At 39.0% G+C, this 16844-nt stretch overlaps 2 protein-coding genes across 2 annotated transcripts; both read right to left on the bottom strand.

The window, feature by feature from the left end:
- Nucleotides 1-239: 239 nt before the first annotated feature.
- On the bottom strand, nt 240-9506 carry stt3a (STT3 oligosaccharyltransferase complex catalytic subunit A). Its single transcript, XM_065261158.1, has 18 exons — nt 9387-9506; nt 8207-8329; nt 8052-8112; nt 7850-7971; nt 6223-6368; nt 6029-6119; nt 5125-5231; nt 4875-5039; nt 4468-4648; nt 2554-2709; nt 2382-2473; nt 2124-2279; nt 1732-1920; nt 1522-1638; nt 1307-1409; nt 1035-1223; nt 711-826; nt 240-618 (listed from the first exon to the last, which is right to left on the bottom strand). Exons 2-18 carry the CDS (start codon nt 8292-8294, stop codon nt 580-582), a joined length of 2118 nt encoding a protein of 705 aa, XP_065117230.1. The 5' UTR covers nt 8295-8329; nt 9387-9506; the 3' UTR covers nt 240-579.
- Nucleotides 9507-10173: 667 nt separating this feature from the next.
- On the bottom strand, nt 10174-16821 carry ei24 (EI24 autophagy associated transmembrane protein). The gene is made up of 11 exons (XM_065261116.1): nt 16676-16821; nt 16055-16185; nt 13906-14051; nt 13742-13802; nt 13459-13525; nt 13253-13377; nt 13053-13172; nt 12867-12978; nt 12349-12460; nt 11452-11526; nt 10174-11371 (listed from the first exon to the last, which is right to left on the bottom strand). The coding sequence occupies exons 2-11, from the start codon at nt 16094-16096 to the stop codon at nt 11209-11211; spliced, it is 1023 nt and encodes a 340-aa protein (XP_065117188.1). The 5' UTR covers nt 16097-16185; nt 16676-16821; the 3' UTR covers nt 10174-11208.
- Between the last annotated feature and the right edge of the window lie 23 nt (nt 16822-16844).

The raw sequence follows: 16844 nt of genomic DNA on the forward strand, positions 1-16844 counted from the left end.
ACGTCACAGTAGGACCGCCCAGTGCTGCCGTTCCACTTACGGTCAGTAGGGAGCGATATGGAAACATCAAGCTCAAAAACGTCAAAAGTTTATTGAACCAAAATGATATTTTGAAATGATTCTGTAAAATATACATCAGATTTTATTTTAATATACTTTTAAATAATAAAGGTGATTTAATGCAAATACAAAATTTGCGTGCATGTGAGATCCTTTTTAGTCAGAAAGACGCAGACCAGTTTAATCCCAGTCACTCCTTTATTCACCCATATAAAGACAAATCAGCAAGTTATCTGGCCAGTTGATTGCAAACATGACTTATGAAGAATTTCAACAAATATCCTTCACCTCAGGTCACCTTCGCAGAAAATATTTTGACATTCTGCCCCCAGTTCAGACAAAACATTACATTTGTAAATCAAATTAAAAAAGAAAAAAGTATGTCAAAAATCTCTTTCAGCAATTACAACAAAAGTATAAAAAAGTATTCAGGTTTTCTTTTCAGATCATGGGGTGGGGGCCGCAGACTTTCAGTGCTGTGCGCTATTGAAGGGGGTCGTGGATTTTGCGTTTCTGCTTTTACGTTCTTGATAGGCCACGGTTGTCGAGGTCTTTGACCTGTGGAGATAAACATGAGACCATCAGTGGGCTGAAAAAAAATCATTTAAAGCATGCAACTGGTTGAAGATGTACAGATGAGTTTAAGTTACCTTGTATATCCTGACAAGCCAGTGCTCTGTAGTATACGCTTCCTCCAGCACATCCAACTCAAAGTCCTTGTTGCCAATCTCAGCGTTACGAACTCTGTCGTAACCAGGAGGGCGTTCTGAAAAGAAAATTAGATTATACATTAAAATTAAAGTAACCGTGAAGCCCATGTGACACATATGGAAACCCATTTCGATTCAATAATGTGGTGTATTTCCAAGTGGAACAGTGATTAGCTATTTTTTGCTAGCATTAGCACTAAATTACATTTGAGAAGCATTATAGTAAATCTTCTAGTAGTTCGAAAAATCCCTGGAGACACTCACTGGCTTCGGTGTAGACCTGGCCGAAGCGATAGTAGCACATTTTGTACATTAGGCAATTGAGCAGGACAGGGGATCCCTCTCGGTCCACACGAAACTCTCCGGTGGGTGTGTAGTAATCGTGTTCTTTAATGTGCTTTCCTGTGTCCGTGCTGCCTCCGATACGGACCATCCAAAGGAACTTATTAATGTCTAAACGAACAAACGAATACAAGGTAAACAATTGAGCTTATACATTCGACAATGAATCGAAGTATATCGGTTATAAATCATACCATCAGATGAGTATCCAGTCAGACCACCAAAGATCACCAGTACGTAGCTAACATCCAGCTCTCGCATAATCTCATAGGCTTTCTCTTCTGTGGAGGCCATAGCCTGCAAAGTTGACAAAAAACTTTACAGACTAATATTACCTCTGGAGACTAATAATACATCTTTAAAAAATGCCATATTAGATGACCTTAAAAATAAAACCTTGCATACACACCTGGCCAACTCTGGAGATGTGTGTGTTATTCCAAGTGTTGTTGTCTACTAGAATTGTTCGATTGGCCATCGCTGTTATTTGATACCCATAATCCCACCATGACATGACTTTAGCATCCTGTACACACACACAGTAAAGTGTACACAGTAAAGTAAGATTGCTGAATGAAAATAAGTGGAAAGGTCATGATGACCCAGACAGGGTACTGACCTCTGGTGTGTTGTGTCTGAGCCAATAATAAGCCTCTCTGAAGTCATCGAAAATGATGCGGCTGCCGTCGCCACCGCGGGCGGACAGGACGATGGAGGGGGACGAGTATGCTTCGCTGGTCACCCAGGTGGAGTGGAAAGTGTACGTGATGAGGAAGAAAGCCATGACCAGAATCATCCCACTTGCCACCTACGAACCAATCAGAGCGGAATATAACTGAATGAACCAATGAAAGAGCTACATAAATAACTTGCCAATAAAAAGTAAAGATCACTTCAGTATTTAAAGACTTGAATAGATTAACCCGGTTAACAAATTAGCAAAATGTGTGGGCACCACAGCCTCTCCCTCTAAAGTATGTGCACTAACCAATAAACCTTTCATTTCCTTACCTCATTCTTGATGGGATAGGTAGCGTCCTGCTGCTTCTTAGATTTCTTGTCAGGTCGGCTCATGTCCAGGTTCTTCATGTAGGTGGTAAGAACCTGGGACACGCCGATGCCAGACAGGATGCACATGACAGGAGCCAGAACCAACATGAGACGCACCTGAGCAGAACAGATAAACCAGGGTTAAAGTTCAAAAGCACTCTCTTTTAACAAAGCACTAAACAAATAAAAGTTGAATTGATTTAAGTCATAGTATTTTACCATCACAGCTGAGAAGTACATGCTGGTGACGCCGTACATGATGATGAAAATGGTAGCGTCTGATAGGTTGTTAAAGCAGTAATACAAGCCAACTGGAGAAACAAGAGAAATCAGTGTCAAAAAGATCAGATGAAGTTCATATGCAAAAGCAGAATAAATAGTGGAGCTATACCTGGAAACATGAAGACCAACAGCTGCAGGTCAAAGTAATATGAGGACCAGGTGGTTGGCTGATGCTCAGACACAGAGGCGATAATGGGGATGTTGTTCTTAGCGTATGATGGATCCAGCAGAGAGTAAAAACGACCGGTCCAAGGAGAGATTTTCCCTAAAATGAGCCACCAGAGAAATAAGTTAGTATTTAGTGTGACCTCTCTTGACATTAACTCATTCACCGCCAGCCTATTTTTAAAAAGTTGCATGCAAGCATTTTTGTGATTTCACAAAAGTTTCAGAAAATGGCTTCCAGGAAAATTTCCTTTTAAAAATATATAAACATACAAATATATCAAATGAAAGAACAGACACTCTGTTTTCAAACAAACAAACCAGGAAAAAAACATTTAATCCTATCTTCATTTGTTCTCGTAAATAACCTCTTAAATATGGGTAGGTTGCTTAAAAAAAAAAATATTTGAGCAAAAAATGAAATAATTTGCGTCTATTTTGCCGCTTGAAAATTTTGAGTTTACTCGCTTCATTCGCACGTGAAATTCTAGTCATCGAGACATTCACACGGAAATTCTCGTCATGGGAGGGGCTTCTGCGACTCCACTCGATTCCTGTAATCACGTCACTACTAGAGCAAGCTCATAATTGGTTAATGCGGTGCGTTTTTCCACCAAAGTTCAAATGTTTCAATTTGTACGTTTGCCGCTGCAACGCTCAATACGCGCAAATGAGGCGGAATCGCATCTACCGCGCTAAACGCCTCATCCATGCTGCGAGACCTCCAGACGCGTGTCAACGTGTCTTTACATTGACTTTACATTAAAAATCACTTGCGCTTGACGCCTCTACCGCGACTGGTCTGAACGCAGCATTAGAGATCAGATTCAGAATGATTATCAAAAGATGCATAGTGTTTTAAATGTTTAAAAAAATTAGTTTTTTTATAAATTAGGGTAAGAAGGCCATCTAGTAGATAATAGCGGAATTACAGATTACCGTAAAAACTCACCAGGAAAGGGAAATGTGTTCTCTTAATTGACGAGATAACTCATCAATGGCGAGGAAAGAGTTAAACACATCTTAAACTCTTTTGAGGAGACTGAAGTCATTAGATTAAAATAAAAATAAATTATTTAAAGGAGCAATAAGTAGGATTTACCCCCATCTAGTGGTGAAACTGTATTTTGCATTCAAACGAACAGTGCTCTCTAGCGCCTCCCCCTTCCAAATGCGTGTTGCAACTACGGTAGCCGTTATGTAATCACTGATCTCCTTGTCCGTTGCAGCTGGTTCACATGTTCTGAATGAAAACGCGTTGTGGAAACACGTTGGTAGGCTAGTGCTTTTTGTCCCTCTCTGCTATTATAGTTTATCAATACGGTGGAACGATATGGATGCCTCCTTAGACTTACCCGTTCAATGTAAGTAAAGAGAAGAAATTCTAAGCATACAAAAAAAGTCAGGTCATTTGACACCAACGAGGACATATTCATGAATAAAGACATTGATTTTGATTAATAAAACACTTAAAATCCTAATTACAGTCCCTTTAATTTATGCAGTTTTTGCTATTGTTCAAGTGTAAGAGGAGCTCACACTATACTTGACACTTTCGCTTACAGTTTTATTGTTTTGCAATACAACTTTCTAATATTTTTTGATTGTATTCTAATAAACAATTTTATATGAACATTATACTATTGCAAAACAACAAATCTATTGATGGCATGCATAGTGCATTGCACAATACTGTACATTATACCTTATTCACCTCAATACTATGCACAGATAATTTTATTCGTGGTAATATTTCTGCTATTGTAGCAGGCAGACTACTCAAGCATTGAATCTCAAATAAAGGCTGTGTGTTCAGACACAAACACCTGTACAGGTATGCAGGGGCGTGTCCTCTCACCTGTCAACATGAGCACTCCACCCGCAGAGAGCAGAATGATGCCGACCAGCGAGATGACGCTCTTGAACAACACCTCAAACTGCTGCGTGTTCAGTTTGCTGCGCAGGTAATCGACAAAGGCGTGAATCTGGCACAGGCCAAACACTCCGAAAGCAGCCATGTGCTCGGAGGACTGGACAGGCTACGGACAAAGAAAAGATGATTGACTTTAAACAATGAAATCTAACAATCCAATCTCCTGTTGTGTTCCACAGGAAATCAAGTCATACAGGTTTGAAACAACATGATTATGAAATAATGATGAGCATTGTCACGTCTTAAGCAAACTGTTCCTTTAAACAGCGTCTTAATAATAAGGTATAATAACATCTGACTTTGTGAAGGGATACTGCCGTTTAAAGTCTAACCTGGAATCCAACAAAGGAGATCTGCATGGAGAGGACGGTGCCCAGGCAGTAAACTGTGCAGTAGGCCACATAAATACGATGAGAGAAGCGGCCGGTGAGCATCAACACCAGCACGTGGAGGGGAATGAGGTTAATCAGGAACACGTAACCACCCCAAGATGACACCTGTCACCAGACATACAGTTACGGTGTTATTGCGTTAACAGCTGTTTGATAACAGGCAAACATCTGCATCTTAAACTCGGCTCACCATGTAAAAATAAGCCAGCGCGCACATAGATGACCAGTAAACAGACCCGGTCTTCACTGCCTTGATCCACATGTAGTACGTCAGTAGCATGCAGAAAATGGCGATCCCTTTATATAACAAAAGGAAACGAATGTATTAACAAAAGCCAATACAACAACATGCTATTTTATTTCAAGGGACACTCCACTTTTTTTTGAAAATGAACTCATTTTCAGCTCCCCTAGAGTTAAACATTTGATTTTTACGGTTTTGGAATCCATTCAGCTGATCTCCGGATCTGACGGTACCACTTTTAGCATAGCTTAGCATAATTCATTGAATCTGATTAGACCATTAGCATCACGCTAAAAAATAACCAAAGAGTTTACTAAGTGTACTAAGACCGCCGAAAATTTAAATTTGGAACTATAATCTCATTCTGGCGTAATAATCAAGGACTTTGCTGCTGTAACACGGCTGCAGCAGGCGTAGTTATATTACACACTGCCCGAAAATAGTCCCCTGCTTTTGAAAGTTACCAATGGCAGTATTTTCGGGCACTGCGTAATATCACTATGCTTGCTCCAGCCATGTTACATCAGCAAAGTCCTTCATTATTACACCAGAATGAGAGTATAGTCCTACCCATATCTGCCTAGAAAATCGCAACTTTTAATTTTCCGTCAGTCTTATTACACGATGAAGTTTTTTAGAGCGATGCTAATGGTCTAATCAGATTCAATGGATTGTGCTAAGCTATGCTAAAAGTGGTAGCGCCAAACCCTGAGATCAGCTGAATGGATTCCAAAACGGTAAAAATCAAATGTTTAACTCTAGGGGAGCTGGAAAATGAGCATATTTTCAAAAAAAGTGGAGTGACCCTTTAATAAACATAATCCAACGTATTTATTATATATATTATTACCTTCATTATCGTACGAGCCTGCAACAGAACGGGAAATGTATCCAGGGACGACTGCGATCATGGCGGCAGCCAGAAGCCCTGCGCCCGCATCCTAAAACAAAAAATAGACAGCATTAAGTGAGTCACATTTAGCAGAGAAATAGCTAGATAAACAACAAGCAGGTCATAAGGAGGTGTTTGACAGTTTTCCTGACCTTGAGCTCTTTGGTGAAGTGGTACGTGACGATAGTGGTGAAGGAGGAGAAGAGAGGGGCGAGGAACACGCACACATTGCGGATGTCGATGGTGACGTGGAAGAAATGCAGCACGTGATACAAAGCCGCAGATGTGACCATCAAACCTGCAGTAAAAACAACATGACGTACATGCGTGATGCCATTCGTTTTATTTTTCAACAGTTTTATCATCAGCAGACAAAATCTGAAGTTTAATCACTTAGAAAGATGCAACAATATAAAATGTTCCTGATATCTGCTGATAGTTTGGTGGTTATATTAACTTGCATTAACTTAAAGATTACATTTTTTGAATGTTATTCATTCATATACTGATTGATATTGAACATTAAACTAGTGATGTTTCTTCAAATTCATTGCATTTTCCTGTTCTCAACTGATTAAAACAGGAGTGGGGAACCCTGGGTCCTGGGGGGCCACTGTCCTGCAGAGTTTAGTTCCAACCCTAATCAAACACACCTGAAAAATCAAATTAAAGTCTTCAGGACTACTTCGAAATTAATTTCAGGTGTGTTTGATTAGGGTTGGAACTAAACTACGCAGGACAGTGGCCCATCAGGACCAGGGTTCCCCACCCCTGCATTAAAAGAATATATTGGCCATTTGCATTAATAGACTGATACCGATTATTGGCGGATATATCAGTGCATCTCTACTAGGGATCGACCGATATGGATTTTTCAGTGCCCATGCCGATACCGATTTTTGTTTTATCAGCCTTGGCTGATGACTGATACAGGCTTCCGATTTTCTTTAGCCGATATTTGGAGCCGATACTGCTTTTGCTCACTCAATTTACATCATAAAAATTATGTTTAAAAAATGGCATGTTGTTAAAAAGAGATGTTATTAGTTTGGACAGTTTTTACATCTATTACATCTATTTTACATCTAACCATAAGTCTAGGACTAGTCTAATCCCTGTCCTGGAAACCGCCCCATAGAGATGAGAAATAAAAACCCGCTTTGTTCAGCTATAATCAGCTGTTAGGCCGAGCTTTCAATGTTGTCATGGAAAAGTTGGTTGTTTTTAGTCACATGACCTGCAATCGCTCATCTGTAAATAATGCCGTAAAAAAACAGGGAACCCGGCAGCCATGTATCGACCGATGCCGATACACATAAAACTCGTGAATATCGACCCGATATATCAGCCGGACGATATATCGGTCTATCACTAATCTCTACTTAGAAATACAATGACACTGTGTATATTGAAGTGTCATTAATGCCTATAGCACAGAAAGTATGAGACAAGTTACATGTCAAGTGGGTATAGGAGAAATGGTTGCATTTATTTCACAAGTGTCTACCATTAATAAAGGAGACATCAACCTCTTTAAAAAATTTTTAGAAGATCAAAGATCTGTAAGCAGCTTAAAAGCAGAGATATGTTTACATTTCCGGTGTTCCTGTATAGCTTAGTGGTAGACCATTGCCTTAGCAGTGCAAAAGGTTATGGGTTCGAACCCAGGGAACACAAATGCTGTTAAAACGAAAATGTATACTTCGTAATTTGCTTTGGATAAAAGCGTCTGCCAAATGCGTAAATGTACATTTTGAAATCATTAACAATTAACTGTACCAGGGTAAATGGTGCCTCCGATAATCCTCCCAAGTGGATACCAAGCACGATCATCAAACCAGTTATGAAACTGGTAGAAGCCCTCTTCTGTCAGAAAGCGAGTGGTTCGGTAGTTAAAATACCTGCAAATAAAAAAAGACTATTAAATCGCTATCAATCTGATGCAACACAATCACCCTAACGTCTTGACAGTCGCACTTACGGATCAAACTCATGGATGACGCTCTCAAACCTCAGGACGGAGAACAGTCTGGTGGAGAACGCTGGAAATAAAATGACAAAAGAAGCAGAATAAGATGCTGTTCGATGTACAGGACGTCCGATAAGATGGATGTTAAGGAATCTGCATCCACTCACATAGGACGGCTGCCATAGACAGAATAAGCAGCTTCAGCAGGGTGTCCTGTTTCTCATAGGACAGACGCAGAAAGCCCAGCTTGGTCATCTTAACACACGGGAGGCAGGACTAACTCTTGATACCTGACAAAAAACAAGACGTGTCATAGATAATATGATTTTAAGCAACTTGGCACAGCTTGAGCATGGAAATCTAAAAGGGACAAGAGTAAATACAGCCCGTTTAATTCAAACCAGATGGGAAACTCTTCAAGTTGTGGAGCACAACATTTTCTGTAAAATAAAACCATTTTATCCACTAACTCCAACGTATGTGTGTAAATGACTTTTTAAAATTGAGACGTGCCCAATTTTGAAAAAATGTAATCTAATGGATGAAAAAATATCGAAAAAAGAGAAAATAAATATATATATTTATAAGTACTATAGTACTAACTATAGTAAACTGTAGCATGTTATATACTTAAGTATATTATAGCAATTACACTATAGCATTCTGCAATATCAACTGTAGTAAAATTGATCTACTGTAGTAAATACTGTAGTACACTTTAATATTTACTATAGGTTACTAAAGGTTTAATTTAGGGTTTAATAGGATTTTGTATACAATGTACTATAGTAAGCTAAGCTTAAATGCTGTACATTACAGTAGGTGAAAATAGTTTTAAGGTAAACTTAATTCTTGTTAAATGTTATGCAACCCTTTAGCTTTATTTAGACACGATTAAAGGTAGGTTATTCTTTTCTAATAAGCAACTAATATGAAATGCAAAGTAAAGCAGTCACAACTGTACACAGTATGAATCTCTATAACGTTAAACCAGGAAAAATCACTGTATGACTGACTGAAATGTGTTAATACATGTATTTTAAAACTTACGACGTTATACTAAAAAACGCACATACAGGTAAAGTAACCATTGCAGAGTAAATATTGTCTTTTGATGCAGATGGACACGGTATTTATTCTGATAAGCTGTTAATAATAATAAACTATTAAAACTACTGCACTACATATTAGCCACTTAGCTGTTAGCTAACATTGACAGATACCTCAAAGCTTCACATCCTACTCTGTAATATTTACATAAACGCATCTCAAATAAATAAATATAATGACGACGAGCCCAGATAGATGCGAGAAATGATAGTTTAAGTAACAAGTATTTAAAATTACCAGTCTTATTCATCGGAGGTTCACTCACTCCAGCCCTTCCACACACTCACACCAACCCTCTATATGACATAGCCCCGCCCATCCACGTAGAGAGGATGCTTATTGGCTCTGCGGCAAGAAAGCGGTCTTCTGATTGGTCGCTGAGCTGTCGTTCAAGTTTGTCAAGACGAGTTCCGCATGGCGCTTCAAATATGACGTGTCCTAAAGGTATAGAGCCAGTCAGCACTGTAAAGTTCACACAATACAATACAGTAACTTTTAACTTTTCTCTTATATTTCTTTTTTTTATTTTAATTAAATTACTTGATGATTTTTACATACACTTCAAAACGTATTTATTTAAATTTTTAATGCATAATATTTATTTAACAATTTATTGAAATGCATCTCAACTTTTTTGACGTCAAACCACTCTCAGTTTCTACTCATTAGAATTTTAAAATATTTAATTTTTTAAAACAACCAAACACTAAGAAATATGTACATTTTTACATATTTAAATATGTTAATTTAAATATATATAGATATGTTTGATATATTTTGATTAAGACCCAATGGTGCAGCTTTCCAAACAGGGTTTAGATTAATCCAGGACGAGTTATATTAGGACATTTAAGTAGTTTTCACAAAGATATCTTAAAAAAGCAATAGTGGTGTGCATATTGAGACATGACAATGACCCTAATATATGTTAAGATACATCATTGTAAATAGTTTTTAAACAAGGGCAGCTTAAACATGCATTTTTATTTATATCTTATAAGATATAAAATGATACAAAACCAAGTATTGTATACAGACCAAATTTATTGAAATAATGTAATACTTCACTTCACAAACATCCGTCTGCAGGTGTAACACTATAGATTCCTGAAAATAATTACAACCCATTTTAAAATACACATCACCCACCCTCCAACAGATACACTGACATCAAAACAGGACCTTTAATGTGTGCTTCAGTTAAAAATGTTCAAAACTGGGTTCCAGGTACTCATCCAGAAACACACACCTGAAGTGGACATCCATTGGACTCTGACACGCCACTGTTGGTCGTACAGTTTTACATGTTTGGCAGTGTCATCTGACAGCAGCAGAAAAGTAAAGCGTGTGCATACCTTCAAATAACTATTGCAAATCTCCCCCGAACCATTGCGGATGACACTGGATCATTCTCAAAATAAAAAATAAAAATCCAAATAAAAAGCAACTTCTTTTGGGTGCTACGTTATTGTTAAAAGAAACAGTTTAGCTCAGTTCATTTAAAAAGGCCAATGAAGTAACAAGCTTCAAACTGTCTGTCAGCAAGTAACCCACAAGTAATATTGTCATTTCAATTTGATCTGCTCACAAGCACTAGTTTTCAGTGCAGAGTAGTCAGCATTACCTAAACATCCATGTCAGAAAGCTTAGTGTTATCTGATAAAGACACTGTCAGAGGTGTGGGCCTCACAAGGCAAGAAAATCATTAAATAAAATTAAAAAGAAGGCCATAAATAGATAAAAATGAGCCAAGACTACATGGGGGATAAAAGAGGAGGGTGGGTCAGTTCACAGAAAATGTGCACGCTGAGGTCTTTGTGCGGTCTTCAAATCACCCACATGGCACAAAAAAAGTCCAACAAAAACATTTAGGGAGCAAGAAACATGACCTCCATATGTATGGAATAGGCACAGGCCATTCACATTACAAATGTCTACTTCATCCCCAAACAAAACATTGACGGGGCTTACGCCCAACACAGAACGTGATGCACATCTAATCGTTTTCCCATCTGCCCACGTCTCGCCCCGACTCCCAAGTCACGAATCCTGAAAGAGGTCACTTAGAGGGCAGAGGTCTCTGGCGCGCAGGTGAAACGTGAGGTGAGGAGAGTTTCTCCACAGACGGGGAGGGAGTAAGTGAGCTCTGCAGGTGCACCGTCTTGTGAAACAGTTTGTTGCTGATCAGCACGACCAGAGAAAAGAGGCGGAGCTGGAAGTGGCTGTAAAGGTGAACAGATAAAACGATAATGAACCGGAAAACATTGTCGTCTTTGTGATGAAACAGAAATGTGATACTTACTAGAGTTTGACTGGCGTCTTTGCTTCATTAGCGCTGATGATGAAGAGAGGGAAGAGGATGGAGAACAGACAGCCACTGTAGGAAAAGAGTCACATGTAAAAAACTAAATAAATCCTATGCTTATTTACTACCAGTTGGATTTACAGCGTTCCCACACCTTAGTTAACTTCAAATTCAAGGACCTTTCAAGGACTTTCCATGTCCAATACCCTCAAATTCAAGGACTAAATGTGGGGACACATTTCAAGTGCGAGCAAGGTTACATCGTGTTACCATTTAAGATACTTTGTTACTGCAGTGACACTTTGGGGACGCCTCCAGGGGTAAGTGCGTCTGAATGTGTATATCAAATTCAAGCAATGGTGAGGCTTAACGACAAAGACAGGGTGACGTGGGAGTCAGGAAGTATATCGCTATCTAAAATATTGCCAAAGACGGCGTTACATGTACGCAGGAAGTATGGCAAGGGAGACACAGCGTCTCGTTCCCTACTCAGGAAACAACAGTTACATATGTAACCTGAGACATTTTCATGTGTCAAACACAATTTTGCAAAAAAGCATTTTGGTATGAATCAACATTCGCATACAGAAGATATAAGCATTTAAAGCGAACAGTTTAGCATGTGTGCTTAAAAGTCTAGAATTTTTATGATATTATCCTACACTACACAGGGAATAATATGGATTTTTTCCCCAGAAAACGTCTTGCATAAAATAGATTCAAGCACTTTCAATGATCTGTATCCATGTTTGTATTTTTCAAAAACTTCCCGGGCCTTGACTTCCCCCCCAGATTCACAAACTTTTAAGGATTTACAGGACCTGTTGAAACCCTTTATTTAATCTTTGTAATTTTTATTATTCAGTAATGGGTTATTACCATCAAGGACTGTACCTTATTATGTACGATGAGGGCAGTGCAGTCAGAAGGGCCATGGGCAAACCAAAGCCAAAATAATATGGCCAGTTTCTCTCTATATTGGACAGTCTCTGGTGCATTTCAATCCCTTCAAAAGATAGAAAATGTTGATTAGAGACAAGTAAACTTAGGTTATGTTTGCACGACAATGTAGTAAATAGCAGTAGTATTTCCTTCGTGAACACACTACAACACTTTCAAATAAATTTGCGTTTAGATGGATCAGCATAAGCGACTAAAAACTTGTGTATTACGCATGCCAGGCCAGTAGATGGCGATGTTACTTTGTATAGACATACTACATACCTGGGCACAAAGAGATGAATACAAACAATCAAGACAGCAAAAGCATCAAGCAGTTTTGTTTAGACAGATGATGAAGTAGTGACTAATAAAGCAGCTAAATTTTGAAACTTTGTTGGCTCCTGTAGTGTGCGCCAAGTTTAAAAGCGACAATTGTGTAAATGTAAATTTTAATGCAAGTGCATACTTACCGTGATTAAACCAGCGATATTCAAAGCAGTACAGTGAGTAGAGCAGCGACATGTGCAAGAGACTGACCAGTTGACCGATCGCATCAATGGGGAAGAGACTCACTATCCATCCCTAAGAAAAAAAGAGAGTTTGGTTCAGAGACCTTCAATCAAAGCAACCACATAAATAATTCAGCCAGATTTTACCTGAATGAGGAAGAGGGCCTGCAGCAGAAGATTAAAGAGCATGTCTGCTATAATCTTACTGACGCTGGGAAAAGGCTGAGCTTTACGTCCAGACACTTCAAATGCCAGATCGGCAATATCCTGCCCGAACAAAACATCCATAAACTTGACATTCAACACGGTAACAAAGTAACAGCCACCTACAGACAAAACAATCTCACCTGAAACCAAATGGCATTGACTATCTTGCTAAGCACGAACAGAGGCAGAACCCAGAGAGCACTGAAGACAGATGTCAGAATAAACTCCAGCCATGACCAAACGTTACCATGCAATGATGGGTCACCTGAAAACAGATCGATAGGAAAAGCATAAATAAACACACAGCTGAAGTAGACAGCGCAGATATAATAAACAACCCTCATACCTATTATTTTAGCGGTGAGGGACTGCAGGAGTGGGATAAACACTCGATAAAACAGAAACAGACTCAGCTGTAGGAATAAAGAAAAGTATAGCGTTAATCATAAATCTTTATTGCTATATAAAGGACATTCATAGCTGTTTGTGGGGATTTATGGGACTTATATTTGTGTGACAACAAACTAAACGACTCCCAATTTAAATACGACACACTGGTCAAAGCACAGCTGACCAATGAGAGATGGAGAGCACATATGGCCAAGGCAGTGAGAAAATAAGACACATACCCAAAACACACCTCCATTCCAGGCACAGCATTGAAAAATTCGACTTGCTAGTTTTGGTTCACTGTTAATGCAGAAAGTGAAGAAACATATTTTAACATAACTTTTTTCCTAAGACACACAATAAGTACGACGACTGACTACGGTAAACTTCTAGGCCTGCTTACTTGTCCTGTTTCCGTTCCTCGCTCTGAGCCCGTCTCATCGCCAGAGCTCCGCTTGTCCTGCGCCTCCTCTGCTCCTCTCTCTTCTGTTGAATCCGGGCATCCAGTTTGGAAATAGTTCCGATGCCCAGGATGGAGTCTTTGATCCCCTAGAATGAAACAGGAAAGATTGATAATTAATGAGCTTGAAGGCCACTTGTGTGAGTGACATTGAAATCTAACAAAAAACATATCATGTTGAGCACTGAAATAGAGTATTAAAGGAATAGAAATGGATTAAAATTAGCCAATAATTTACGCATATTTATGCCATTGAACGAGTATATAACTTTCCTTAGCCGAACACATTTTTAGTTATATTAAATAATATCCTGGCTCTTCCTAATACCATTAAATAGTGACAAAGTTTTTTAAGAGATCAATAAGCAAAAATAAATAAATGTAAACTAATACGCTCAAAATAAACTCAAAATACAAATCTTTTTCTCTAACAAACGTATCGTCTCGCTTTCTCTGTTTAGGTTTTTTGAGGAAAACATTAAAGGATTTTTCTCCATATATTGAGGAAAACATTCCATGATTTTTCTACATATAGTGGACCTCAACTGATTACAGTTTTAATGCAGCTTCAAAGGGCAACCGAGGCATAAGCTAGCAAAACAGTCCTAATTTTCAACAAAAAAGATGGCGCGTCACGTCATCTGCTTACACACCGCAAAATGTTGTATATAACGTCATATATTGAATGTATGTTGCTGTGATTCACATTTATACATAATGAAATGTTTTTATTTTTTGAGCAACCGAGATGGTGCCCTACGCGAACTGCATACTCTGCGTATGGGGAGCGGCGGTACTGTGTGAAATGATACTAATTTATGTCTTTGTGTCAGTTTATTGTTTAAAATGCTCCACAAGTGTGCGTTTCACATATGTAATGTGTGACCTTTCGACGTAAAGGTCGTTATATGTAAAGGTCGTAATTAGGGATGTAACGTGTGATTCAACCGTGTGTCCCATTAAAAATGCCTGTCTGAAATCGATTCTGAATCGCAAGGCTGCAATTCTTTGTTTCATGCACAGCTTGTGCGTATACTACGGCATTTGGTCAGTAGGAAGTCCTTATCAATCTAAAATCATAACGAGTTGGAGTCGTTTATAACGTGCATTTAAAAAAGCAACACTCGTTAAACAAAATCATTTAAAATATTCTTTATTATCATGAAAATACCCGAAACAATTTGAAGAACAGTGATATAAATATTCCTGTAGACATTTCCTGGAATAGCATTTGTAATGCTACTTCTTCGGCACAAAGGGAGTTTCTGCACGGGAGCGCCCTCTGGCATTCGGATGTGCCTGGATTTCACCGTAATTCATTCATTGAGAAAACGCGCATTTGCACGGTTAATCGTTACACCCCAAGTCGTAATACGTAAGGTCACGCTGGCACGTCACACGGCTAGTGCAAGACAAGAATTTGTGGTTAAAAAGTACATATTTTTAATTTTTTTAGCAAAAACTATGATTGTTACACTTGATAAGACCCTTATGCCTCGATTGGGATCGTTTAGAGCCCTTTGAAGCTGCGCTGAAACTAGGGATGGACCGATAAATTGGCCGATGATCCTTACTATGCTTCTTGAAGAATTACCGTAAAATGCCGCTATATCCAAAGGCAGAAGGCGCTCTCATGCAGAAACTTAATATGGGTCTCAGAAGAAGAAGAATTTACACACATCTCCAGGAAATGGCTTAAAGGTGGGGTGCACGATCTCTGAAAGCCAATTTTGACATTTGAAATCACCTAAACAAACATGCCCCTACCCCAATAGAATCTTGAACTTCTTTTGATAGACCCGCCCCACACATGTGCAACCCAGGCAACGATGTTGGTTAGTAGACACACCCCTTACTGCCAATTGGCTACAAGTGTGTTTTGGTACTCGGCCCGACTCCATTTTCCAAAGCGTTTCTTAAAAATCGTGCACCCCGCCTTTAACTGTCTGACACTGGCCCAAAGACCCCTATTCAACCCTAATTGTTAAACAGTCACAGAAAATCAGATTTGACATCACACACCCATATAACATCACCGTTGAATTTATTAGACTTTACAGTTTATTTATCATATACAAAATCGAGCACTGACCGTCGCAACATTGCGGAGGAACGCTCTGACACTGTCCGTCATCTCCAGACCAGATGCAGATTCATCAACTGCAGGAGTGGCAGCAGAAACCCGGGCAAGATCTCATGACAGGTAAAGAGAAAGCCTGCAAACTGTTTCCATAAAAAGAAATCTGTGTCACACTTTTCTCACATCAATATTAATGTTACATAGGCTTCTGACATTAAAAAAAAAAACACAATGTGTCTCCAATTGGATAGGGCGATAAGGTTTTTCAAAGGACTAACAAGTCATGTTGAATGAAAACATTACCCATCTACGTGACTACTGTCACACATGGACACTAGCAAACTTGATTTAAAAAGATGTTTTGGTCTAAGACTAAATCTTGGTGCCATCAAAATACTTTATTACTCTTAAATATCACTTTATATTTCATGTCACATCAGTGCATTATCATTTTTACAATCAGATGACACTGTCACGAGCCACTTCACTTATCAAGTAAACAACAAAACACCAGCATTAGCAGTAGATGATTAGCTAAACAGCTAACAACAGCACAAATCACACCAACACAACACGATCACACACGAATATCCATCGAAACACACGTCGGTGTGTTCATCCAACATATCGTACCTCATGTACCTCTTCAGCATAAAATCTTCAATTCACTTGAAGGCTTGAAGTTTCACTGTTTTCTCAAGCCCTCAACAAAACAGCAGCAGGCCAGTGTAGCCGCGCATGCGCAGTGAGACCCGACGCGCGCTGGGATTTGAAGTCCTCACGGATGCGCACAGAAACTACA

This window comes from Paramisgurnus dabryanus, chromosome 10 (genome assembly GCF_030506205.2).
Source record: "Paramisgurnus dabryanus chromosome 10, PD_genome_1.1, whole genome shotgun sequence".
In the NCBI taxonomy this organism is placed as follows: Eukaryota; Metazoa; Chordata; class Actinopteri; order Cypriniformes; family Cobitidae; genus Paramisgurnus; species Paramisgurnus dabryanus.

What these genes read in the sequence shown, in the direction of transcription:
- stt3a (XM_065261158.1), bottom strand. Translation starts at nt 8,294, where the DNA reads ATGACCAAGCTGGGCTTTCTGCGTCTGTCCTATGAGAAACAGGACACC. An exon ending in GTCTATGGCAGCCGTCCTAT is followed by an intron (nt 8,113 to 8,206) that starts GTGAGTGGATGC and finishes TTTTATTTCCAG; the next exon opens with CGTTCTCCACCAGACTGTTC. An exon ending in ACTTCACCAAAGAGCTCAAG is followed by an intron (nt 6,120 to 6,222) that starts GTCAGGAAAACT and finishes TTTTTGTTTTAG; the next exon opens with GATGCGGGCGCAGGGCTTCT.
- ei24 (XM_065261116.1), bottom strand. Translation starts at nt 16,096, where the DNA reads ATGACGGACAGTGTCAGAGCGTTCCTCCGCAATGTTGCGACG. An exon ending in TCCTCCGCAATGTTGCGACG is followed by an intron (nt 14,052 to 16,054) that starts GTCAGTGCTCGA and finishes GTTTCATTCTAG; the next exon opens with GGGATCAAAGACTCCATCCT. An exon ending in CCCTCATCGTACATAATAAG is followed by an intron (nt 11,527 to 12,348) that starts GTACAGTCCTTG and finishes CTTTTCCTACAG; the next exon opens with TGGCTGTCTGTTCTCCATCC.